Source organism: Chionomys nivalis, chromosome 10, assembly GCF_950005125.1.
Source record: "Chionomys nivalis chromosome 10, mChiNiv1.1, whole genome shotgun sequence".
NCBI classification, from domain to species: domain Eukaryota; kingdom Metazoa; phylum Chordata; class Mammalia; order Rodentia; family Cricetidae; genus Chionomys; species Chionomys nivalis.
Genome location: NC_080095.1, coordinates 51403235 through 51431121, shown reverse-complemented (window position 1 = coordinate 51431121; position 27887 = coordinate 51403235). Strand labels below are relative to the sequence as shown.

Sequence of the window (27887 nt, the reverse complement as noted above, 5' to 3'; positions counted from 1 at the left end):
TACTTTATATGTAATAAATACTTAAAGATATTATGTAGAATATAAACATTATTTTAAAAAGAAGAGGTTCAGAAAAGTAAAGGAGAGAATTTTTTTTTTTTTTTTTTTTGGTGGGATGGAAGGCAGAAGGTGGAATAAAGCTTTTATGGAGGAGAAGGTAGTCTTTAAAGATAAAGATGGAAGCTGGAGGTTGTAAAAAAAAAAGCAGAAAAAAGTGTCTAGGCATATGTCATATGACTAAGCATATGTCATATGACTCTTCAGTCTGATGAAAGCAAAAGTAATTTGTGTTTAAAAAGAGCTTCAATGTTATATTGAATTAAAAATTAGAAAAATAGGAAGATGATACATAAATGACAGTCAATGAGAGCCACTTAAGAATTTAACTATGGCAGAGGACCGAGTCAATATTATGCACAAAAAAGATGAAACTGATCTAGAGGTAAGCCAAGAAGAAAGACCAATTAAGATGTCACTGTAATATCCCATGTGAATGGTTATGATTTGGAAACACAATTATCTCAGAAGGAATAGAAAAAAAAGAACTGATAAACTTGCTGACTAGCTGAATTTAGTCACAATAGCAGAGAAAAACTAAATTTATCACAGATACTCTGAATCTTGACAAGTAGAACAATGGAGATAACCATTAAGGGTATCAGAAGGAGAATAGCTTTTATTTCAGATACTGAGTTTTTAATGTCAAAAGATATCTTATATACAAAGAGTTTATCACTAGCCAATCAGAAATAAGGGCCCAGAGTTTAGGAAAAAACTGGTAACAACCACCAGTTTCCACTTGAATTATTTTAATTATGCTAATTATTTAATGCCTGCTAATCATCTCCCTGCATTTACCCTTGTTTTTATACAGTGTTTTTCCATATAGCAATCCACAGCAATCCTTAAAACAAACAACAAACAAAATCCTGTCACATCATTTCAGTCATTTGCTCCAAACCCTCTGGTAGCTTCCTATCTCACTTAGAAGATCATCCAAAAATTTCAATGATCAAAAGGTTGCATATGATTTGTTCTTTTTCACACTTTTATTTTTCTGCACTATTCTTTCTCTCCAATTTAATCATGCAATTTACCTGCTTTTCACTGAACATACCAAGCACATTAACGTGTCAAGACCTTTTCACTGTCTACCTAGAATACTTTTTCCAGCAGCTACTACCTCCATCTCCTTCATGTCTATGTTAAAATGACATTCATTATGTGTTCCTGAATGCCCGTGTGGTACAGCAATCATTTTCCTAAACCAGGAATTTCCTAGTCTTTTTATTTTGGTTTATGTAGCACAAATTCTAATTGTTCTTAATAATAAAAACCTGGAGTCAGAAATAGGGGTGAAAGCTGAGAGATCAGAAAAGTAAAGCAGACAGCCACTAGAGAGACCTTTTACATCTACCAAATTCTCAGACCAAAAAGGGCAATCCCGTCCACTGACTGCTGCCTCAAGCTGCACAGAGCTCCCGCCTTATATTCCTCTCGCCATATCACATCCATCTCCAACACCCTGGTCCTGGGATTAAAGGTGTGGGCCACTACTGTCTGGCTCTGTTTCTCTTAGAGATGGGATCAATCTAGTAAAGCCCAGGGTGACCTTGAATGCACAGAGATTCATCTGCCTGCCTCGCCCGCCTCTGTCTCACAAGTGCTGGGATTAAAGGTGTATGCCACCACTGCCTGGTCTCTAATGTCTAGCTCTGCACTCTGATCTCCAGGTAAGCTTTATTTGTTAAAACACAAACAAATTATCATTACAGGTTTATTTTCCTTCCTAGTAGTATGATTAATAATAAGGGTTAAATCAAGCCAGAGCTGAGTCAGGCCCACATGGAAGGATGACTTAGGAGTTTTACTTCTCTTAATACCATTTTCTTAGAAAATACAGGATCAGGGCAAATGTAGAATGTTGTGCCAGCCAACTGTGCTGTGAAAAAATATACCTGAATTAGAGAAGTTATGAATTAGCATACAGGCCTTGAGCCTCATGACTAGAATGGGATAAATGACTGACAGAAAAATAATAGTGTAACTTTTGTGGGTCAAGATCACCTGCATGCACCATGTGTCTTGTTTATGGCAGCATGATATGTTCCATGTGGATGAGGTAGCAAAAGAAATCTTATTACTTGGGTAGCTGATGAGCTTTCAATGAGACAAAACACACTATATGTGCTTGTTATTATTTTGCATCCTTCTACAAAGTAAATATATTAAAAATTATAATATGAATCTGACTACCACTTCAAGTCTACAAACTATTTAGTGCACTAATATAGTATACATTGATTTATTTGCCTGTCTTCTGTCACTCCCTATGAAGTGACATAAGCCCTATGAAGATTTTGATTCTTGCCTATTGTTCTTTGATCAAAGCCAAAATTAGTACCTGATAGCTAGATACACACAGTTGTATCCAGTTTGTATGTGTGTTAAATACACACATATACAAAGATGACTAATCAAATAATAAATGAAGAAAGTATTTCAATAAAAAATATGCACCAGAGAGATAGAAGATAAATTTTTTCCCGAAAAGATGGGAATAGTTAATGGTAAATTATTAAAAAGTATTAAATATGATAACAAAAGTGAGATACCCATGTTTGATACCCAGTTTGATATACTAACTTCTCAATAATACAGGAGAAAACAAGTTTGGCAAGTTGTGGAAGTTGCTGAAGTGCTCAAAGAATGAAGAAGGAAGAGAGACAAAGGGCAGGAGGACAGGAAAGAACAGAACACTTACTGACTGCTTTCTGTGTGATGAGATTGCAGCACTATCTCCTTAGTTAGCATTGTCTAGAAGTAAGTAGTTTTAAATAAATAAATTAAGGAGCTAAAAGATCAACTGGAGATAAACCAAGTACCATGAAGGAGAAGTAAAATGTTTTTATATGTAGAGAACTTCAAATCACTTACCAATTTCTTGTTGTGATGAAGGAGGATTTAGGTTTACTGCAGAGTAATGTTCACTAAACTGGAAAATAATTTCCATTAACTATTACTTGTGAAATCTAAAGTATAATTTATATAGCATTTATATTTAACATTAGAGTCTGTACTTTTTAGTATATAAAATTAGAACAGACATGACAGTAACTTTCTACATAGCACAGTACAAGACTTAAAAAAAAAAAAAAAACCTCTTGTCTTTGGGCCTGGGATGTAGCTCAGTGGTAGAATCCTTGTTTAGCATTCATGAGGTTTTTGATTCAATCTCTAGCACTGGATGGATAAATTTGTCATTTACTTATATTAAAACAACGACTGGTCTGGAGGGTGTGACTCAGTGGTAGAATGTTTGTCTATAGAATTCCTGAGGCCTAGGGTTGGATTCCCAGCATCGCAACAAATAAATAAATGAAGCCTAATAACTTGATTATAGCAATATATAAAAATATTTACCCCTAGAGAATCATCTCTATTTTTTTTGAATATTTTATAGTTAATATTTTTTTAAAATTTAATTTAATTCATCTGTTAAGTTTTATTGGTGTAATGTGTAAATGCCTAATTTATTCTTAAAACAAGTGGTCCCACCTTTATCATATTCTAAATTCTTTTGTTTCAGGACTTTCTAGCCTATACCACTGATTATTTGATCAATCCTTATATCTTTATCAATTATATCCTATTAATTTCTAACAGAGGTAAATGACTTTTTTTGACAATCTAAGTTGGTCAGTTTTGGTAATCATTTTCAAAGAATTAACTTGGAATTTCTAATTTTATGGTTTTATTTTTTCAGCTTGTTGACTTCTAGTGTTTCTTATTTCTTCATTCTCTTTTGATTTGCTTTTCTTTGTTGTTCTTTTTAATATCTTTTCAAAAGAAAATCAAAGATCATTAATTTTAGACAGTTTTTTTCTATTAATTATTTGTCTTATAACTAAATTAAGTAACTACCATTTTTGCTCTGGCTGTGTCATTACTCTACAATTTTGAAATGCTGAATTTTCATAGTAAGTAATTTAAAAATCTTTTCTGGTTTTTCTCACGACTATTTTCTTGCCCCACAGCCTAACTGTTTAGAATTCTTCTAGATATCTTAAGTTCCAATTTAATTACACTATGGTTAGAGTATACACAATACTCTGATTCCGATACTTCTATATTTATCATGATTCACTTAATGAACCAAAACATAGTCTATCTTGTAATTATACCATTAGTGATTGAAAACTTAAGAGTTTTTGGATATGGTGTTCATTAAAGTCAATGAGACCAGAGAGACTGGTTATATCGTTTAGATTTTACAGGACGTGTTTATTATGTTATCTAATTTTAACATGTGTTGAGAAAGGGGAGCATAAAACCTTATTAGTTGGGTAATCTATTTACCTCGTATGCAAATTTGATTAATTAAATATCCAATTGACTCATTAATTTTATAACTTGGAACTGAACCCAAGATATTGCAAATGCTAGGTAGACATTCCACTAACCTCAATACATAGCTCTCTCTGTTATATGTTTTAAAGCTGTTGCTAGACAGAAACCATAAATGTGAATGTTTTATCTTCCTTATGAGTTGAACTTTTCAGTTTTATAAATTATCTCTCATTTTTAGCAATGTCTTTATAATGAAGGGTACCCCAAATAATAATCATATAGCTATTGTGGCCTTCTTAGAATTTTCATGAAATCTCACTCACATCTATTAATTTTCAACCTATCACCAGCTCTATATTGAAATACATGTCTTTCTCCTTTCTTCTTTTCTTCCTCCCTCCCTCTGTCCTCCTTTTCCTTTTTTCAAGAGAGGGTTTCTCATTCCAGAGTGAACTCATTCTACAGATCAGGCTGGCCTCAAATTCAGAGATCTCCCTGCCTCTGCTTCTCAGTGCTGGAATGAAAGCCATGAGTCACCACCACTGCCTTTATGCTTTCTTATTCAATTCCTTCTTTATTGTCTTCTTTTGAGTTAAATATTGTTTAGAATTCCATTCTATTACCAATTTTATTTTTGGGCATTTTCATAATGCATCATGATGCTTGTACTAAGAAATATATTAATTGAGTGGTCTCCTTTCCCAACTCACCACAACAAAACAAGAATTAAAAATACACAATTCCCCAGGATTTTTTTTTTGCTTTTGATTTGTTTTTATTTTTAGAGACAAGGTTTCTCTCTGTGTACCCTTGGATGTCCTGGAATTCACTCTGTAGACCAGTCTGGCCTCAAACTCAAAGAGAATCACCTCCCTTGTCCTCCCAAGTGCCTGTATTGAAGGTGTGTGCCACCACTGCCCAGCTAATATCCAGATTTTCAATTATATTAAAACTATATTACATTTAAATTGCATTAAAAAGAAACAGATTTTCATAATATTTTCTTCCTATGTAAATGCCTCATGTATTTATGCTTTCAATTATTCAGTGGTTTTATAGTTTTCTTTAAGCAAAACTTAAAACTTCCTGTTAAAGTTATACATATTTAAGTTCATGTTGCTATTGTAAAAAACAATTTAATTTTTATGGTCTGTTTTTTTTCTTGTCTAGATGTTCTTTTTAGAAATTACTTGCTTGTTAAGTAAATGCATAAGTAACAAAAGCTAAACACATTAAAATAATATAAAATGTATAATACCATATCTTCTATCAATAAATTTATAAGCTTTACAATTTAATATACTGTAACAAAACTTAGGCCGCATAAAATGCTAGGTATGATTATTTAAATGAACAATAACAAAAATAACAAAAATTTACATTTGTAGTATATAGCATTAGTAAGTAGCACTTTTGAAAATACTTCTATATATAAACTCATTTAATAGTCATAAACTCTATGGCAGTCACTGTCATTATTTCTATTTTACAGATTAGGAAATTAAATTATTTTCAACTTCATACATTCTACATGTCCAAATATTGAGAGGATTCCGTGTCTTATTTTAACTTCTATATTTTATTGTATACTCTTACTTTTAAAGCATGAGTTAATATTGGGTTTTATTGCTAAATTCAGAAGTAAACAATTTATAGTGATTTGCATCACTGAAAAGCAGCAATACTCTTGAAAATTATTATGGTCTTTTAATTCTAGTTAATGAAAGAGTTACCATATACATACATAACTAAAAACACTAATGTAACACAACAGCATTATGAATTAAGTGAGAATGTGTAGGTTGTTTTTACTCCGAAAATGTGTAACATGTTAGTTACAAAACCAAATTCATTTTAATCTGCCTTTAACTACAATTTAGATCATCCCTATCTTAAGGTTTTTGTTTTTCTTTCTTTTATTTACTTTGATTTGGGTGCTAGAAATCAAGCTCAAGACTTCAGGAATAATAGGCAAGCACTCTACCATTATGTGAGCCACATCCCAGATGGGGATTTTCTCTCTCAAGATTTATTTGTATTTCTGTGTTTATGTTTGTGTGCCATGTATGTACAGATGCCCGGGGGGGGGGGGGCTGGAAAAGGCTGTTGGCTCCCCCAAACTGGAGTTACAGATGGTTGTGAACTGCCTAACATAGGTGCTAGAAACTGAACTCAGCTCTCCTGAAGGGCATCTAGTGATCTTAACTGCTGAACCATCTCTCATGGTTAAATCTGAATAAGTATTGTCTGAAGTTAAGAATGAAAAAATACTCAGACCTTTTTCCATGTTGGAAGTGGAACCCAGGCCTCAAGCACTCTATCACTGTTATGTTATAGCATTGTTTTTTAAGTTGCCTCTGTACATATTCTATCCCAAGAAAGCTTGGTACTAAAGAACTAAAACTGCCTAAAGCTCTGATGTAGGTTTTTAGAAATAAATCACCTTACCTGATCTGATGAGATTTCTGAATCAGAAACAAAGGAATCAAATAAATTTAGTCCAGGCGATCGAGAAGTATAACTCGTAAGAAATGAGAATCCAGAAGAATCCTTTTGTTTTTGTCCATCAGGTACTACATTTCTTGTTCTGTTACAGAAAAGATTTAAAAATCGCCAAAATGTTATAAATGTTCACTATAGGCAATGGTATACAGGTAAGAATCTGTAAAGAAATAGCTGGAAGTAGGCTTTAAAGTAACAAACTTATGGAGAAATGATGGTTTGAGTAGGGAATATAAAAATCTATCTGGGGATAATAACTGTGAATTCTTACCGAGAAATGCTGTCAGCATTATTCCAGCTACTTACGTAAGTGTAATTTACTTCTTGCAACAATCGCTCAGAACAGGCATTACTGTTATCACTTTCATTTTACAGTGAATAATTTTGAAGTTTAGAAATGTTAAGTGATTTGCTTAAAAGAATAGTGAGTACCAAAGTTAAAATTTAGATGCAGCAATTCACATTCAAAATTTAAGCTCTTATCTCTGACACTGTCTTCAAAGATCTTGACATGTTTTAGTAAGAAGACATTACAGAGTGTTACATAAGAGAAGATAAACTATAAATGATCTTGAATAAATAATTAAACAAGACAGTATATAATATAGAACCAGAACGGTCTGGGTTTAAAATTTCAACTTTAAGCCAGGCGGTGGTGGTGCACGCCTTTGATTCTTGGGAGGCAGGAGCAGGCAAATCTTTTGAGTTCGAGGCCCGCTTGGTCTGCAAAGTGAGTTCCAGGACAGTCAGGGCTACACAGAGAAACCCTGTCTCAGAAAACAAAACAAAACAATTCAACTTTAACACAGACTGGATGTATCACCTATGGTTCTGTTTCCTCACCTATAAAATAAAATAATAGTGTACCAGTGATTCACAAAGTAAAATAAAAGGAACAATATTACAAAATACCCAACAGTTGCTTATACACACAGCACTATAAAGTGTTTTTGTTTACTTTTATTTGTTTGTTGGTTAATTTTTCAAGATAGGGTCTCACTATGTAGCTCTGGCACAGGTGTGCACTACCACCATCTAGCTTATAAAGTGTTGGGTTGTTTTTTTGTTTTTTTTTTTTAAGATGGAGTATAGCTCTGGTCAGTTTGTACTTAGAAAGTGTGAGGCCTTAGGTTCATTTCCCAGCCACCCTAATCAGATAAATATATATAGTTATATATAAGTCTGACAAAACTGTCATAGCAATCTCTATGAGCATAAATGAATCATGTATCTTTACAGATCATAATGTTCTCTCACCCAGAGTTTTAGTGTACAATACAGCATTCATTCACAATTTTAGGATTTGATGTTAAGTTCTATTTTGAATACATTTTACTTAAGCCAAATGCATGGCATTCATATATAAAATTCTTAGTAGTAATTTAAAATACATGAGTAGAACACAGGTGAGAGATACCAGATAAAGCAAAATTTAGGTCTAAGAGGAACTTAGGGCTCTGTTTTAAGCAACAGAATGAACTAAACCCAAAGGCTAAATGCAGTTGCTTTCTTGGCTGAAAACCCTAAGTCGGTGCTTTCCAATGTTGTATATTTATATTAGAGACACTTAATCTTTAAAAACGCTAATTCTATAGCCAGGCGGTGGAGGCGCACGCCTTTAATCCCAGCACCTGGGAGGCAGAGTCAGGCGGATCTCTGTGAGTTCGAGTTCAGCCTGGTCTAAAAGAGCTAGTTCCAGGACAGGCTCCAAAGCTACAGAGAAACGCTGTCTCAAAAAAACAATAAAAAAGGGGGGGGGAGGCTCTTGCTTCAGATACTACATATATGGAAAACTGACTGACTGCTGAAACATCATTCAGAAAGCGGTCCACAACCACTACATGTATCAGTAGTTCTTGAGCTTGATTTTTTAAAAAATTTCCACATTTTTATCCTTTGTAAAATCTGAAACCTATATATTGTCACACTGGATACTCATAATCTTTATCACTTTACCAACAAACCCCAAACAGAAACTAAAAACAGGGAGGAGAGTCTGTGAAACAAGAATGGCAGGACACTAAGAACTGCACAATGTGGTACATGGTCTCTTCCTTGTTTTCATGACTGAAATACTAAAATCTTTTCAAGTTCTAATTAATTAGATATTTTACTACTCCTATAAATTATTTATATAACTCAATGAATAAATAATTCAATTAGAATTATTAATAGAATTCCTACATTTCAAAGAAGGTGCTGGTAGGGAACTCTACAGACTCAGGTGTCTTCACAGTGTCCAGAGATTTTAGAAATAAAGGAGTTTCAGGAGTTTTTGTACAATTCTCAGCCCTTTCTTCATCTTCAGTACTTTTATTTTCTACTGACTTTCCAAAGTGTTCTATGTACATGGCCTGCAGAAGGAAAGCAAGAGAACACTTTTCACAATGACTGTTAATACCTAATAAAAGAACACACATATAATGCATAAGATAGGGTGCATTAGCCTGATACCATTAGCCTGTTATCACTTCATAGATAAGGAAAATAAGCACTGGTGAAGTGACACATATTCTTAAAAAACAGAAAACCACTTATTTTGTCAGTAAATTCTTCTCTTCTCAGCCCCATCTCTCTTATCTCTACACGAAAAAGTAAATGATAACCAAAACGTACTAAAATCAAAGGAAAATACTGAGGAATGGTTTTACTTTTAAAATTTCCACATTATATTCTGCTAACTCCATGAAAAGGAGATTTTCTTTTAATCAATTTTGTTTATTGCTTTATGCCATAATCTTGATCTGTGTTGAAAGCTTAATCCCAACCTGGCATTCCTGGGTGGTAGTGAAGAGTTTAGGAGGTGGATCTGAGAGTTCTTTAGGTCATGGTGGGTGGCATGCTCTAACAACAACTATGAGATCTCTTCTTTAAAAACATTCTTGGTCAAAGATGAGGGGTTTGACTCCATGCACTCTGCCATGATTTGTACACTACTACTGGCCCAAAGCAATGGGACCAACTAATCATGAACGCTCAGATTATGAACTGTAATAAAACTCTCTTATGAAGTTATTCCAGGTAACTGTGCTTTAAGGTGAATATTAACAGACAATTGCCTACTTTTCTATTTTTTTGCCATTATAATCTTATACTACTTTATCTCTGAAGACTGAGAACCTGCATACTAACTTTTTAACCTCATTTTTGTACACACAGACACACACACACACACAGATTTATCATATATGACTATACCAGAGAGAGAGAGAGAGAGACAGAGAGAGAGAGAGAGAGAGAGAAGAGAGAGAGAGATTTACCATATATGACTATACCAAATCCTACTACAGAAAGAATTTGGGTTTGTGTAAAAGAAATATAATGTGCTCATTATCTGTATTTCCTTTACAATAGAATACTACTTTATCATTTTTCATTTTAATCCTTGGTACCTTAGTCTGTCATCAATAAAGATTTCCATATATTATAAAGTATATTTTATTATACTGTCAAAATACTTTCATGGCAATCACTGCTCTTGAATTGCTATAACAAATCATTCAATCACATCAAACAAAATTATTTTCTTCAGTCATGAATTGGTTTCCATCTCAATATGTATCATCACTTATGAGTGAACCCCTTTTGGTATTTGTTTATATAAATTTTTATGGATTCTTTTTTCAAACTGAAAAATAAAATTTCTAACCTTCTAGAACCTGACTTCCAAGCTAATAACATCTTACATAATTTTATTTGTAAAAAATCTAAAAGAATAAATGGGCACAGAATAATTTTTTAAATTACGATACTACGCTTAAAAACTAAAAGCCTAACATTTGACTTACCTGTGGAGTATAATTTGATTCTCTTAGTTGTCTTACTGTCTCTTTATTTCCACACCCAGCATCTATTTGTTATATAAGAACAAACTACTTTATTTATGCAATTTTATTATGAAATTAAACAATTTACTTTTCTGCTTTAAAATGTCATGGCAAATTATACATACATCTTATGTCTCTCTTTTTGTTTTGCATATGCTTATGCAATTCCTCCATATCATTGCATGCAGACACAGTTTTCTCATTACTTGTATAAATATTCCATATATGGATGCATTCTATAACAAATGGCACTCTTTACATATAATATATATTTCTATTTTTCCAAGTATATATTTAAGATGTAACTGTGAGACACAGAGTATGTATGTGTATCTCCCAATATCAGGTATCAAACTTTTCTAAAATGACTGTACCAATTTTGGCTGAAAAAACTAGTCACTGTAAAAATCATGAAATCTCAGAAAATTAGCTATAACTTAGGTGGTTTCAATATACAGTGATCTATTAATTATGATTCATATCACCAGCTTATGAGAGCACCTATTGCTCAACACTCTCATGAATAATAATATTGGTAGACTTTTTAGATTTGCGGATCTGGCAAATGTATAACAGTATCTCACTGTAGCTTTACACTTCCATGATTTGCTAAGCATCATTACATGTTCATCTGTCAGAAGCTTCTTTCAAAGTGTCAATTCACATATTTCTTTTTTAATAATTTATTTATTTTTATTTTATGTGCATTGGTATTTTGCCTGCATGTTTGTCTGTGAGGGTGTCAGATCCTGGAGTTACAGACAGTTGTTAGCTGCCATGTGGTTGCTGGGAATTGAACCCAGGTCCTTTGGAAGAGCAGTCGGTACTCTTAACCAATGAGCTATCTCTCCAGTCACAAATAACATATTTCTATTTCCCAAGTTTTAATTTTCTTTTCTTTTCCTATATGCCTGTTTAGATATTCACATGTATGTATGTGTGTGTGCACATATGGAAGTCAGAAGACAGTGTTGATTCTCAACCACTGCCTTTAATCTTGTTTGAGACAGGGTTTCTTGTTTGTGGCTACATATGCCAGGCAAGATGGCCTACAAATTCCAGGAACTGTCCTCTCACCACCTTCCATCTCATTAGAGCAGTACTGAAATTAAAGACACATGTTACTGTGTCCAGCTTTATGTGACTTCTAGTGATCCTAACCGAGGTCTTCACACTTGCATACCAAGTAGTTTACCTACTAAGTCACACCCAAGCCTCTATTCTGACATATTCTGTTTTTATCTGCCTGATTTGTAAAAGTCCTTTACACTTTGCGGAACTATTCTGGACAGATTTATGTATTATGAACATATCCTTTGGCTTTGTGACTCATTTTCTTCCTTTCTTATTGTATCTCTTTTTTAGATATTTTATTCTACATGTGTCTTGCCTGTATGTTTGTCTGTCTACTGAATATGTGCAGTGCACACAAAGGCCAGGAAAGGGTGTTGGATCCTCTGGAACTGGAGTTACAGGCAGTTATTAGTGGCAAAGTGGATGCTGGGAAACAAACCCAGATCTCCTCTGCAAGAGCAACAAGTACTCTTAATCCTGAACTATCTCTACAGTCTCCTTTTTATTATATATTTGGATAAACAGAATTTTTATTTAATATAACCAATGATCAGTTTATATTAATTAGGCTTTTAGTTATTATTTTAGAAATCTTTTCTCTTGAGAGCTGGAAAGATGGCTTAGCAGTTAAGAGTGAGTATTACTCTTATAGGAGACCTGAATTTGTTTCCCAGCACCCATAAAGGCCAGCTCACAACTGCCTATAACTAGTTCCAGTGGAATCCTACACCTTCTGGCCCCTGTGGGCACCTCCATTCATGTGCACATACCCACACACTCTGATACAAACAAATACATAATTAAAAATAAATCAAAAGGTAAATCTTTAAAAATTGGAAATGCCTCTCTTGAAGTCATAATTGAAACTTATTTTCTGAAAGCTTTGTACCTTTTGCCTCTTGCACTTAAATCACAACTATTACTTTTTACCACATATTAATTTACTCAAATATGGTTTAGCGATTGTTGAAAGTCTTTTTTTTTCTAAAATAATTACAGGTCTTCTTAAGTATGAAGCTTCATTACACATGCTTAACACAGGTAGTTCTATGCCAATTATATACATTTCCCAACATCTCTATGTCAAAGGTACATTGTTCTTAAGAGATTAATTATTTTTTCCTGTCTAGTGCAATAAGCTTAGCTCATGCAGAGGATTATAAACAGCTGGAGCAGATCACAAGCACAGAAAAGGCATAATGGCTTTTTTTTTTCTCTTAGAGGAAAGTAAAGAAAGTATTCAGGCTTATAGGATACACATGTTTCAGTTGAACAATGGAAGGGAGAAAAACAGGCTGATAGAAAATGACAATTCTGAAAAAGAATGTATCTAAAAATATTTTTAGAGATTTATTTTTCTTTATGGGTATGTATCTACGTGAATGTATGTCATATGTGTGCCAGCCTAAGGAAGCCAAAAGAGGTCAACAGATCTCCTGGAGCTAGAATTATGGGTGGTTGTAAGTTGTCATTGTGGGTAACAGGAATTGAACTTGAGTCCTCTGGAAGAGCTGATGTACTCTTAACTACTGAGCCATCTCTCCACCCCCAGTTCACAAAATTGTATATAGTATCAGAATGACTCGTTGGAAACATCAAAAAGGTAAAAAAAAAAAAAAAGATGACTTCAATATAAGCATGATACAGGGGATAATGTTACTCATTAATAGGTTACATATATATATATATGTAGATATATATGTATGTGTAATGATATTTTGTTTATGTTTTAACAAATAATGTTTGCCTGAAGATCATAGTGTAGTGTTAAGCCACTACAGGCCAGGGAGTGGTGGCACAAACCTTTAATCCCAGGACTCAAGAGACAGAGGCAAAAAGGATCTTTGTTAGTTCAAGGTCACCCTGGGCTACTGGAGATTGAATCTGTCTAAAAGAGAAACAGAACACACACAAAGGTGATCACAGCACTGGGGATCCCACAACTTTAATCCTAGCACTAGGGAGGTGGAGACAAGAGTGATATGGCTGGGTGAAAAGAAGAATATAAAACAGGAGGAGACAGGAGCTCAATGTAGTGTGAGGACACAGTCTGAGGACTTTTGGTCTGAGCACTGGTAGAGGTAAAAGATCTCTCTAGTGGCTGGCCACACTGCTTCTCTGATCCTTCAGCTTTCACCCCCTAATATCTGAGTCTGGGTGTTATTTATTAACTTTTGGGGTATGAATTCACAAAAAATATACTTGCTGTGGCTTTGCAGCCACTGGCATAGGCAGGAGCTATCACATTCGGTGTCATCACCTCACCAGCTAGGTTTTCCTTTTTTCACTCCTCATGGGCTTTCCCTGGATCCCCTTCCTGGGCTGCTGCCAAACTAGGTAGATGCCTTGAAATCTTGTCAGACTTTTATCGTTCTATGCAACAGCATTCAGCCTCATATTGTCATCATTGGCAGATTTGGTGAGAAAATTGGGAATTCTTAAAAGGAGGAATTAAATGAGGGAGTTTTTTCCCATGTTAGAAAATGGGAAACACAATTATGATAGAGAAAGTTAAGTTTCTGTATGATTATGTAATTCATGTTTCAAAAATGGAACAATTAAATAAAGAGGTAATTAACTGGGATTGACATACTATTAATTATCATTTTTATAATCCTTGTTATCATTTTGATAATTCTTGGTTTATCTCTTAAGAAATTGTTTGGTATGAGTGCCAAGATACAGGCCTTAGAAAAACTTAACAAAACAGATTATAGAGATATTCAAATCCAGACAGAGGAATTTAAAGAGAATCAATTTCAACATTGCATTATAAAGTTAGAGAGGAACAGCCTAAAGTTTTCAAACAACCAACCCTAATATATCCAGTAACTTTACAGGACTTGCCAAATGACAGAGGCTCTGTAAGAGCTGATTGGACTCCTGTGGCAATGTTAGATTTAAGGAGATTCAAGGAAGCAACAGTCTTATATTGCATGCATTCACCATTTGTGAAGCAGATGTTAAGTTTGTGGTAAACTTGTAATAGAATTATCCCAAAAGACTGGAGAGACTTGGTTACAGCAGTCTTGGAGCCTGGTCCACAATGACAATGAAGGACCTGGTGGAAACAGGAGGCTAAGATCACTGAACAATGGAAAGTAGCTAGAGGTATGAAAATCTCCCAAGATAACTTCTTGGAGAAGGAGATTATGCTGATGTAGAAAGACAATCACAGTATGATGGCCACATCCTGGCTTTATGCCATGCAGCAGCTTTGAATGCTTGCGACAGAATTGAAGGACTAGGAAAGAACATTGAGTCATTTATAAAAGTCATATAGGGTCCAAAAGAAACCTTCACTGATTTCTTACAAAGACTGACATTAGCAGTAAACAGTGACACCAAATTCAGAAGCTAAAAAAAATAACAACTGAATCTCTAGCCTTTGAAAATGCTAATTCTCAATGCAAAAGGATAATTAGGCCTTTAAAGAAAAGATCAGCACCCTTGGAGGAATGAATCCAATGTACAATCAATATTGAATCTCACGACAATGATGATGCTTGGATAGGAGAGGTGATTTTTTGAGAAAAAATCAAAATGTCATGTGTTTCAATTGTGGCAAACAAGGTCACCTTAAAAGGGACTGTAAACAGGGTATTCCTAGAAACAATGTTTTCTCTAAGCATAATCCAAACAGAACACCCCTCTGTTCTGTATTATGCAGTGGGTGTGGCAAAGGTAGACATAGGAAAAATGAATGTAGATCAACAAGGAACATTCAAGGTAATCCTTTGTCGTTGGGAAACTCCATGAGAGGCCTCTGGCAGGCCCCTATGCCAAATTCAGTTCAGCTGTTTCCTGTCATTGTGAAGTAAACTACTTCCCAGAGCAATTAAAGAACCTAATGTCTATAGTAAGAAACCAAACTGTTTTGGATGATAGAACAGCTATAGAAGAGAGAACAAAAAAGTTTAGGAGGCCATAAAATGTGTATTTTGGCAAACTTCTATTAAATGAACAAAGACCAAAATTAAAAATATGAATAAATTATGTCATTGAAGGTCCGGTAGACACAGGTGCAGATGTAACAAGAATTTCATCAGAATCTTGGCATCTAAATTGGCCTCTTCAGGAGGTAAATGTTTAGCTTTTAGGGATTGGAACTTTATCTCAGATAAAGCAGAGCATGAAATTTGTCGAATGTATAGGGCCAGAAGGACAAAGAGGAAAATTAAAGCCATATGTGGCTAACATACTAACAAATTTGTGTGAACGTGATTTGTTACAGCAATGGAATACTCAGATTAACTGTGCAGGAAAAAAATTAACATGTTTCTAGGGAAAATATAAGAAGGAATTATAAAGAACAGTCACCGACCATTCAGATTGTACAAGAACAGGCCACAACAGCTACTCATCTTTCAAAGGCACCAACAGCCCTACCTTTAAAATGGTTACTAGACAAACCTGTATGGATTAAGCAATGGTCTTTAACAACAAAGAAACGGCAGGTCTTAGAACAGCTAGAACAGAACCAGTTCTATGCTGAGCTTATGAGTTAAATGCTCAGCATATTGAAAAATCAACCAGCCTTTGGAATTCTGTATTTTTTGTTAAAAAGAAATCTGGAAAATGGAGAATGGCAACAGATCTAAGAGCTGTTAATAAGGTGATTCAGCCAATGGTCTCTCTACAGTCTGGTATTCCTCTGCCTTCTCTATTGCCTAAAGGATGGCCTCTTACAGTTATTGATTAAAAAGATTGTTTCTTCACTATACCTTTACAAGAAAAAGACAGAGAAAAATTTGCCTTCACAGTGTTCAATTACAATACTTCTCATCTTGCTATGAGATATCAATGAAAGATTCTCCCACTGGGAATGTTAAATAGCCTCACCTTGTGCCAATATTTTGTGCATCAACCATTGGAAATGATATATAAGCAATTTCCTAAATCTATACTTTATCATTACATGGACAGTATTTTGTTATCTGATTCAAATGTAGATACTTTAGAAACAATATATAAAGAAGTAAAGAAAATTTTGCCTTATTGGGGATTACAAATTGCTCCTGAAAAAAATACAAAGAGGAGATTCTATTAATTATTTAGGCTATAAAATAGGTTTACAAAATATTAGACCTCAAAAATGCAAATAAGGAGAGATCAATTACAGACTCTCAATGACTTCCGAAGATTGTTAGAAAACATTTCCCATCTACAGTGCACTACTGAGAGAGGTCTTGGTGACCTGATTAAATTTAAACAAAACCTTAGACAGGGCATTAAATATTACCAGAGAATTATCAGCTGAAACTGAGAGAGAATTGGCTTTGACTGAAGAGAAATTACAGAAGGCACATGTGGATCATGTGGATCTGAATCTTAACTGCATTCTGGTCTAGTACCCTCCAAACATTCCCCTACAGGAATTTTAAAGCATAGGGAAGATATTATCTTAGAATGGATCTTTTTACCATATAAACTGAGTAAAAAATTAAAAACTTATGTGGAAAAGGTCTCTGAGTTAATTCTAAAACAAAAATTGAGCAGGAATAGACCCAGCTGAAAATATTGCAATGATTTCTTTTAATAATGATGAAATTGACAAATTATGGGCAGAAAGTGAACCCTGGAAAAGAGCTTACATTAATTTTTTGAGAGATATTAGCAATAACTATCCCCAAAACATGAGAGTTCAACTTAGAATGAGAACTAGCTAGATCCTTCCTCACATTTTATAGGACACACCAATAACTAGAGCCCCTACATTCTATACTAATGCAAATAAATCAGGAAAGGCACATTACAAATCAGAAAACTTAAGTAAAGTAGATTCTGTCTAAAAGTCAGAATTATATGTTATTCCCATGGTACTAAGGCATTTTAAAGAACCTCATTCGCAATATGCAGAAAGAGTTGTTTTGCATATTGAAACTGCTGAATTTATACCAGATGATACAGAAGTGACTCCATTATTTATTCAGTTAAAAGATATAATGAGAAATAGGCATCCTCCCATATATATATTCCATAACACATCTGATCCATACAGGTCTGCCAGGTTCTCTAGTATAGTAAGCATATGCCAACAAAGCAAAAAGCAAGCTCATGCAGTAAAAATACTTCTGCAAAACTAAGGCACTCCCACAAAGCTAGTTTCATAATCTGCCCAGAAGCCAACAATGACTGACACAAACCCAGAGCCTATCACACAATGCTAACATGACAAATGATAGCACAACCTCCAATCACGGTTATTTCTGCCCTATATAACTTATCCCCTTTTGTAAGAAACTGAGTTTTGCTCACCAACTCCTGGTGTTTGTGTCGTAGTACTCTGTTTTGGCTCACCCTCTGCTCCCAGGGAGGTTAGATGCAGTTGGGAATAATGGTCACACTCTAGAACAAGGTAATGCAGAAATCGACCAATTATTAATTGGAAATGTGCTGCAGGCCTTAGCATTTCATAAAAAAAAATCATGTCAATAGCAAAGGTAAAAAAAAAAAAAAAAGACTTTTCTATCATGTGACAACAAGAAAAGGAAATTGTAAGGAAATGTCCTACTTGTTCTTTATACAACCAAACACCACTACCTGCAGGAAGTAACCCAAAGGGTACTCATGATGGAGGAAGGTCATTGGTTAATTAATAAAGAAACTGCTTGGTCCTGGTAGGTTAGAACATAGGTGGGTAGAGTAAACAGAACAGAATGCTGGGAAGAAGGGAAGTGAGCTGAGATGCCATGCAGCTGCTCCCCAGGGCAGACGCGATGAAGCTCCAACCCAGGATGGACATAGGCTAGAATCTTCCCAGTAAGCGCACCTCGGTGCTACACACATTAATAAAAATGGGCCAGGCAGTGTTGAAATGAATACAGTTTGTGTGTTGTTATTTTGGGGCATAAGCTAGCCAGGAGGCCGGGAGCCAGGCGGGAATCCTGCCCGCAGCTCTTTCAACATACTCAAAAAAAAGCCGGGCGGTGGTGGCGCACGCCTTTAATCCCAGCACTTGGGAGGCAGAGGCAGGCAGATCTCTGTGAGTTCGAGACCAGCCTGGTCTACAAGAGCTAGTTCCAGGACAGGCTCCAAAAACCACAGAGAAACCCTGTCTCGAAAAACCAAAAAAACAAGAAAAAAAACAAAAAAAAAAACATACTCAAAAAAATGAAATATGGCAGATGGATGTGTTCCATTTTGTAGAATTTGAGAAACTAAAATATGTACACCACACAATTGATATCTATTCAGGTTTTCAATAGGCAACTGCTTTGAGTTCGGATAAAAAAGCTGATTTGGTAATCACACATTTGCTAGAAGTTATGGCCATCGTGGGTAAACCTGTTCAAATAAAAACAGACAATGCTCCAGCATATGTCTCTAAGAAAATGAAACAGTTTTTTGCTTATCATAATATAAAGCATATTACATGTATACCACACAATCGTACAGGCCAGGCAGTTATAGAAAGATCAAATCAAACTATAAAGGATATGTTAAACAAACAGAAAGGGATGATAAATACTGCCCAGAAATAGACTGCATAATACTTTATTAACTTTAAATTTCCTAACTGTTAATGATAAAGGAACAACAGCTGTGGAGAGGCATTGTATAGTAGGAAAAGCTACAGAATTAAATCAGTCAATATAAAGATGTACTGACCTCAGAAAGGAAACCAAGATGTGTTATGTTGGGAAAGGATTTTTGCTTTTGTTTCCACAGGAGAAGAAAAATTATGGGAACCATCAAAATTGATAAAGATTTGATTTAAACAACACACAACTCTTAATTAGAGGAGATGATAGTTCATCAAGCAGCATGGCCAAACTAACCTATAAAACTAATAAATGCTTTTCATTTGATCAGACATAACTTGCCAAAAGAGAATCTTCCCAAAATTAGGGTTGGAGAAGGGTATTGTTTTAGTCTTTTCAGGAGAATAAAGACATCCAGCTAAGAAATCTGAAGACTACTGGACAAATGAGATAGCCGAAGAAAAAGGACAAATCTAGAAAAAAGTCTCAAAGAATAAATTGGCCGATTGGTGTATCACATTTTCAACAGGATAAAATTTCATAAATCTTCCCAAATTTTTGTTTCTGCTGTTCTCTACAGACATATAATGCAAATGGTCTTTTTGTAATTCTAGTCCAGTTAAAGATTAAAGCTGGCTTTGGAGTTGGAGTGTGGCTCTCTCCTTCTCTAAACCCAACCACACTTATTAAAGTGAAATTCAAAATTTCTGTATCATGCCAGAAGAGCCACCTAACATGGGACAGAAGAAAAACAAAATTTTAAGAACTATTTTATTGCTACCAATCTCATAATCCTTTAGTTTTATATAGATTCTTTAACAGATTTTCTTAAGGTATAAGATAGATAGATAGATAGATAGATAGATAGATAGATAGATAGATAGATAGATAGATAGATAGATAGATATTCATTTAAACTTTTTGTCATGATATTACTGGTCATATAAAGTACTAATTCTAGGAAAAGGTTTCATCTACCTTCCTGTATATGATTTTGGGTTTGAGTCTCTATCAGTTTTCTTCAGTGAAGCATGAGCATGCCTAACAGTAATCTTTGAAGTCTCCAAAAGAAGGGTCCCACATTGATGATTTCTCCAGAACTATAACACCACTAAGATGAAAACATCACCTAAAGTTCTGTTTAGTTTAGGACTAAAAACTGCTCAAAACAATTTCGAGGTGACAAGCTGAGATGGTCTGGCTTCATAGACTACTCTAACTAGGGCTTGAGACAATTCGTGGACCTTCCCATTACACAGAAACTGGACAACAAATGATAGAGCTACCTGTTCCAGGACTTGACAATCCATTTTTTCTTTCAGGTCCCCTAAAGATGCAGTCGCCCCCAGACAGCAGGAAGCAAATTTAAGAACACGACACCCACATTCCAAAGAGGTGGGGTGGGTGGTTTTTGTCATTGGGTTATGGATATTTGTTATTGTTTAGGGGGTCTGGTTAGAAATTTTTATTGGTATTGGTCAGGAAAAAAGCTAAACAAAGGCAATTAGATTCAAGATTCTTGTTCTTAAAAAGGAAAAAGGAGGATAAAGATATGCTAGGAAAAAAGTGTAGATTATTGAATCTACAAAAAAAACAATTACTGGTTTTAAATATTTTACATTGGATTGAATTTTTGTATATTGTATACAAATTTTAAAAATTAATACAAATACAGATTCAACGCAATGCCCATCAAAATCTCAGAAAAATTCTTCAAAGACCTCAAAAAAAAAACGGTACTCAACTTCATATGGAAAAGCAAAAAACCCAAAATAGCCAAAACAATCCTGTACAATAAAAAAACTTCTGGAGGCATCACAATCCCTGACTTCAAACTCTACTACAGAGCTACAGTACTGAAAACAGCCTGGTACTGGCATAAGAACAGACAGGAGGACCAATAGAACCAAATCGAAGACCCGGATATCAATCCATACATCTTCGAACACCTGATTTTTGACAAAGAAGCAAAAAATATCAAACGGAACAAAGAAAGCATGTTTAACAAGTGGCGCTGGCATAACTGGATATCAACATGTAGAAGAATAAAAATAGACCACCATGCACAAAACTCAAGTCCAAATGGATCAAAGACCTCAACATAAAGCCAGCCACACTAAACCTTACAAAAGAGAAAGTGGGAAATGTACTTGAACGCATTGGCACTGAAGAACACTTCCTAAATATAACCCCAGCAGCACAGACAGTGAGAGAAACAATTAATAAATAGGACCTCCTGAAACTGAAAAGCTTCTGTAAAGCAAAGGACACAGTCAACAAGACAGCCTACAGAATGGGAAGAGATCTTCACTAACCCCACATCAGACAGAGGTCTGATCTCCAAATATACAAAGAACTCAAGAAATTGGTCACCAAAAAGAGCACATAATCCAATAAAAAAAGTGGAGTACAGACCTAAACAGAGAACTCTCAACAGAGGAATCTAAAATGGCTGAAAGATACTTAAGGAAATGTTCAATATCCTTAGTCATCAGAGAAATGCAAATCAAAACAACTCTGAGATTCCATCTTACACCTGTAAGAATGGCCAAGATCAAAAACACTGATGACAACTTCTGCTGGAGGGGTTTGGGGAAAAGGGAACACTTCTGCATTGTTGGTGGGAATGCAAGCTGGTACAACCCTTTTGGAAGTCAGTGTAGCGATTTCTCAGAAAATTAGTAAACAACATTCCTCAAGACCCAGCAATACTATCACTTTGGGGTATATATCCAAAGGAAGCTCAATCGTGCCATAAGGACATGTGTTCAATTATGTTCATAGGAGCTTTGTCATAGCCAGAACCTGGAAACAACCTAATGCTCCTTGATCAAAGAAGGGATAAGAAAAATGTGGTACATTTACACAATGGAGTACTACACAGCAGAAAAAAATAACGACAGCTTGAATTTTGCAGGAAAATGGATGGAGCTAGAAAACATTATTCCGAGTGAGGTAACCCAAACACAGAAAGACAATTATCATATGTACTCACTCATAGGTGGTTTTTAAACATAAAGCAAAGAAAGCCAGCCTACAAACCACAATCCCAGAGAATTTAGACGACAATGAGGACACTAAGAGCGACTTACATAGATCTAATCTACAAGGGAAGTAGAAAGTAGAAAAGGATAAGAACTCCTGAGTAAATTGAGAGCATGGGGGCCTTTGGGGAAGGGCTGAAGGGGGAAGAGAAAGGCAGGGAGGGGAGCAGAGAAAAATGTAGAGCTCAATAAAAATCAATAAAAAATTGATACAAATTTGAGATTTTGTTAGAACATACTGTATATGTTTCTAATCTTGTTCAAAATATTGTACCTATACAGCTCATTTAACAATGTAATGCAAATTTCTAGTCCTTCAAAACTGTTACTACCAGCTATTTATGATAATAAGGAAATGCAGGTTAGTAATTAGTCACCTATAACAGTTGAACTTGTAGTCATATTAGGTATGTTTACATAGAAAAATCTGTTGGATATTCTAAGTCTTTAGGCCAAAGATTGGTGTCCCAACGTTGCAGAGAAACCTTGGGTGACTGTCCAGGCAGTCAGCTGTTTCTGTCATTTCTCACATTCTTTGGAAGTCACTTGCTCATACTTCCTGCTTACTCAATTAATATTATTTCCTTCTCAGGTATCTGAGGGAGTTGAGGACTTTATAGTTATAATCTTCCTTGTTTACCAGATCCAGAAAAAAATTCACTAAGTAAATGTAAAGTACATAAGGTTCAGAGACATGAAGAGATAATTTTGAATTGGTAATACAAGTTAGAAAGAAAGTGAATTATGTACAACACTTTGGACTACCAAGATAGGATAGATAATGAAGTATTTTACCTGAATTTCTCAAATGCAAATGGACTAGACATTGTTGATATACATATTATATTGTATTTATTTATATAGTTATTTACTTAATATATATAGTCTTTCTTATATTCATTACAGCCTTTTTATTTTAGAAAAAAGGGAAGATGTGGGGCTGGAGAGATGGCTCAGAAGTTAAGAGCACTGACTGCTCTTCCAGAGATCCTGAGTTCAATTCCCAGCAACCTCATGGTGGCTCACAGTCATCTGTAATGAAATCTGGTGCCCTATTCTGGCATGCAGGAATATATGCAGGCAGAACACTGTACACATAATAAATAAATACATCTTTAAAAAAAAAGGGAAGATGTAATTTTTTTTATGTTTTAACAAATAAAGCTTGCCTGAAGATCAGAGTGCAGAGCTAAATCATTAGGAGCCAGGGAATGGTGGCACAAACCTTTAATCCCAGGACTCAAGAGACAGAGGCAGAGTGATCTGTATTAATTCAAGACCACACTGGGCTACACAAGATTGAATCTGTCTAAAAGAGAACAGGTCACACGAAGGTGATCCCAGCACTCAGGATTCCACACCTTTAATCCTAGCACTAGGGAGGTGGAAACAGGAGTGATATGGCTGGGTGGAGAGAGGATAGAAAGCAGGAGGAGACAGGAGCTCAATGTATATATATGCATGTTTATATATCCAGTAACATTTCTATTAAATTCATCCAAATAAAATAGTCAAAGCATCAAAAATTAATATAAAATAAGAAGAATTATTTATATTAGCAAAAATACTTGGAAACAAGTAGATATGAGAATACTTGAAATCTGCTATATTCATTCAATGGAATACTAGGCAGTCATTACAAATAAAATTAATGATATGAAAAATAACCTGTTATTTTTTATTTGTAATGATTGTATATTGTTGAATAGAAAAATGGTATATAAATTACATATATAATTCAAATTTTGGGGACTAGAGAAAAAATATAACCGTGTTATTAAAAAGACTATGAAACTATGTAGATGAGACATATACATCAGGATGTATTATCTCAGTTATGCCTGGCTAGTGATATTTTGTTTCCTTTATATTTTTCTGTTTTCCAAATTTTCTATAAGTCAATGTATTCATTTTATTTTCTGATAAAAATATATCCTTAAACCACATTTGTGTTCATTAACCAGAGATGAAAAATTCATACAATTTTTTAGTATAAAACTGATAAAACTTGTATTAGGAAAATCATAAACAGTAAATACCTGTATGTCCTTGTTCAATCCATTGACTGCAATTTGACTGATTCAACCTAAAATGCAACAAATATAATTTTCATTATTTCAGAGTCAACATTTACAAATTATCTCAGATATGATAACATTTCTTTTCCTTGGGGGAGGCAGTGCTAGGAATTGAAAGCAGACATACAGTAACACTGAACCATACCCCAACCCTTTGGGCATTTTCTTATTTTAAAAATTACCTGAATTGCATAAAACCTTGTGAAGTTTTAACAGCTGTAACATGTGAACATTTTGAACTACTATCCATATCAGAGTCATTAAATATCTGAAAGAAAAAAATTAAGTATTAGATTTCCTATACAAAATAATAATCATGTATCATAGTTACACTGAAGTCTCTAATTACATTACCATTTCATTCTCATAATCATCACCATTATCAGTATCTACAACTACACACATTAACTGAAATAACTACATAGGAAACATAAAGGCATATATGCTGAAAAACAAAAGGATTTAAGATTATTACATAATTTGATGTTTTTGACAAGTATGGTAATTATTTGTGGTATTTTTTTACACTGAAGGTAAACTTTTAAAATTTTTTCTTACCCATATTCACTAATCAAGTATTAGAATATTGTTTTCTCTTTATTGACTACCTTATTTCTATGTCCTTTTAAAAACATATGAGATGATACAAATATTCTGGGATCAGTGGTGACAACTGAGCAACCTGTATATGAAAAGTCATTGAACTTACACTTTATTAAATAGTACATTTTATGGATGTGGATTATGCATTTTACTTTTTATGCAAAAAGTGAATTAAATTTTTGATGGCTAACAGTCCTTGGAGTATCCTCTCTCTCTCTCTTTTTTTTTTTTTTTTTTTTTTGGTTTTTCGAGACAGGGTTTCTCTGTAGCTTTGGAGCTTGTCCTGGAACTAGCTCGAACTTACAGAGATCCACCTGCCTACCTGCCTCTACCTCTGGGATCAAAGGCGTGTGCCGCCACCACCTAGCAAGGATAGTGGTTTTAAGGAAATAAAGTCGGAACTGGAAAGGTAGCTCAGTGGTTGTGAATACTGGCTTGAAAAACAACAACAACAACAGTCAGGACCATCATTCTGATGCAATCCTGAAAGCCTTCTGGAGTTCCCCTGAGAACCCGAGTCTAGGTCTATATGCTGAGAAGAGTAGGGAGAAGGAAAACACTAGCTATTAGAGATTGCATTTGTTCTGCCTGGGAGACTATATACTTGTGGTTTTCTTTTATTCGTTTTTTTCAGACTGTTTATAACTTAAATTGTCTTACAGAAATATCCATCTTACCCCAAACTTAGTGCTTAAAAAGTCTTATGTAGCATTCTCCCTGTTTTTTTTTTGTTTTTGTTTTTTTTTTTAATTATCTTCCACATTTAGGATGATCATCTGTTTACCCAGAAGATAAACACACTTATCTTTTCTTTTGCCGCCACTGTTTTGCGGGGACAAGGGTTATTTGTTTAGACTCATTAACCAAACCTTTTAATATCACTAATTTTTGCTTTTCTGTTTACTAATCTCTATTGTGTACATTTTGAAGTAGAAATGCTTGACATTTAAATTTTTTCACTTTCTGTTTATTTTTAAAATACATTTTGCTCTGAGAACTAGTTTGTTTCATGTTTTATCTTATAAATTCTATTTTCTTTTATAATCTCCCAAATTATCTGAAAAGTAAATTTCTTTTCCCTTGTCAGCCTAGTTTTCCCAGGAAAGGGTTCTTTTTTTTCCTCCCTAAGACAAGGTTTTACTAGCCCTGGTTGGCCTAGAACTTGCTATGTAGACCAGGTTGGCCTCAAACTCACAGAAATCTGTTTGCCTCTGTTTCATGAATACTGCAATTAAAGATATGTACCACTATAGTGAAAATGGTTCTTTTTGTTTGACTTCTATTTTTCATTATGACAAGGAAGCAAATTATTTAGAATTAGTTAAGTGGTGTTTGTGTGTGCGTGTGTTTTTGGTCGTGCATGCCTATAATCCCAGTATTTATAAGACAGAGGCAAAAGGAAACTGGGTTTGAGACCACTCAACACTATATCTTAAGACCTTGTCTGTCTCTGTCTCTCTGTATATATACGTACTTTTTAGGGGCTAGGGAAATGGCTTTTGGTAATGCACTTGCTGTGCAAGCATGAGAACCTGAGTTTGAATTTCCAGCACCCAAATAAAAGTTGGGCATAGGATGCTGGCACAGGCAGGTCCCAGGAGCTCAATGAGCCAGCCACCTTATCTGAAATATCAAGCTTCAGGTTCAGTGAGAGACATTGTCTCAATGGAGTAAAGCAGAGAGTGATATACACCTTTTTGCTGTGATTCATAGGCCTTATTGGATGTAGTAATATTATTCGTTTTTCTCCCTTGGCAGCTTAAATAGCATCTTTAAATACTAAGAGAACTAGTTTTCAGCAGGGACACTTAAAGGTCAGATCAAACTCAAATCTTCTAAGTCCTGTATTGGAAATGTATGGTATCTTCAACAATAGGGTCTTGAACCTTTAAGCTTTGGTAGTGAACCAAAATCAAGATCAACAATCTATATTGTTGTAGGAGTCACACTTTTTTTTCTCTTTATAAGTAAATTGTTGCCAGGCCTGGTTGCGCGTGCCTTTGATACCAGCACTTGAGGCAGAGGCAGTCAGAGATTTTGAGTCCAAGGCCAGCCAGACCTACAAAGAGATAGCAAAGACTGTTACACAGAGAAACCCTGTCTTGAAAAAACAAGAAAAAAAAAGTTAATTGTTTCTGATATTTTGCTAGTGACAGAAATATTTATGAAACAATGTTGGGGCTACAGCCTTTGCAATCAGTACTGTAATGAAGGGTTTAACAGACATTTCTCAAACGTTTTGATCTACTAACTACCAGGTTTGGTATTTTTAAAAATTTTTTATATATTTAGTCACAAGGGGAAGTTTATACTGAATGCCATACTGAAACTCTACATGTTTTAGACAATGAAGTAATAGTAGTGGCTAATTTAATATGTACATGCACAGATACACAAGCACACACATACATCCTTGTATCCTACCTACATTTATTATCTCACTTAATGGAAACATTTATGATATTAAAAACAGAAAAACACACCTGAGAATCATTTTCCTTTTGTCTCAAATCACTACTAGAAAACTTTGACTGATTGACTGAATTTTCTTCTGGATTGACTGAATTTTCTTCTTTTTTATCTAGATTAAATATATTACTTCAAATTAATTCCAAAAACAAAACCAAACACGATCTTAAACTCATTGCCTATATATGCTAAGCTTATACTCTGTCATTGAGCTACATACCTGGACCAAGCCTTCACCTCTCCAACATTAAGAGTATTTATCTTAAAATATGAAATTATTTCAAGCCTTCTAATTCACTGCTATATACCAGCTATTACAATAGTTATGAATGTGAAATGACAAAATGGCCAAGTGACAAAACTACTCTTAAAATTCTAAAGAAGACAGAGTAGTGATATCGATGAAAAAAATTAAAATAATACAATGTGATTAATCTGCCGACCCTTGAATGAAAT

At 34.6% G+C, this 27887-nt stretch overlaps 1 protein-coding gene across 1 annotated transcript in view; it reads right to left on the bottom strand.

The window, feature by feature from the left end:
- C10H14orf39 (chromosome 10 C14orf39 homolog) overlaps positions 1 to 27887 on the bottom strand; it is a 42952-nt gene that overhangs the window by 1486 nt on the left and 13579 nt on the right. The window contains exons 10-16 of the mRNA XM_057783413.1: positions 27446 to 27543; positions 24542 to 24627; positions 24321 to 24367; positions 10641 to 10702; positions 9037 to 9206; positions 6799 to 6937; positions 2938 to 2995 (exon numbers count right to left, since the gene is read on the bottom strand). Coding sequence (XP_057639396.1) covers positions 2938 to 2995; positions 6799 to 6937; positions 9037 to 9206; positions 10641 to 10702; positions 24321 to 24367; positions 24542 to 24627; positions 27446 to 27543 — 660 coding nt within the window. The remainder of the gene's footprint in view (positions 1 to 2937; positions 2996 to 6798; positions 6938 to 9036; positions 9207 to 10640; positions 10703 to 24320; positions 24368 to 24541; positions 24628 to 27445; positions 27544 to 27887) is intronic.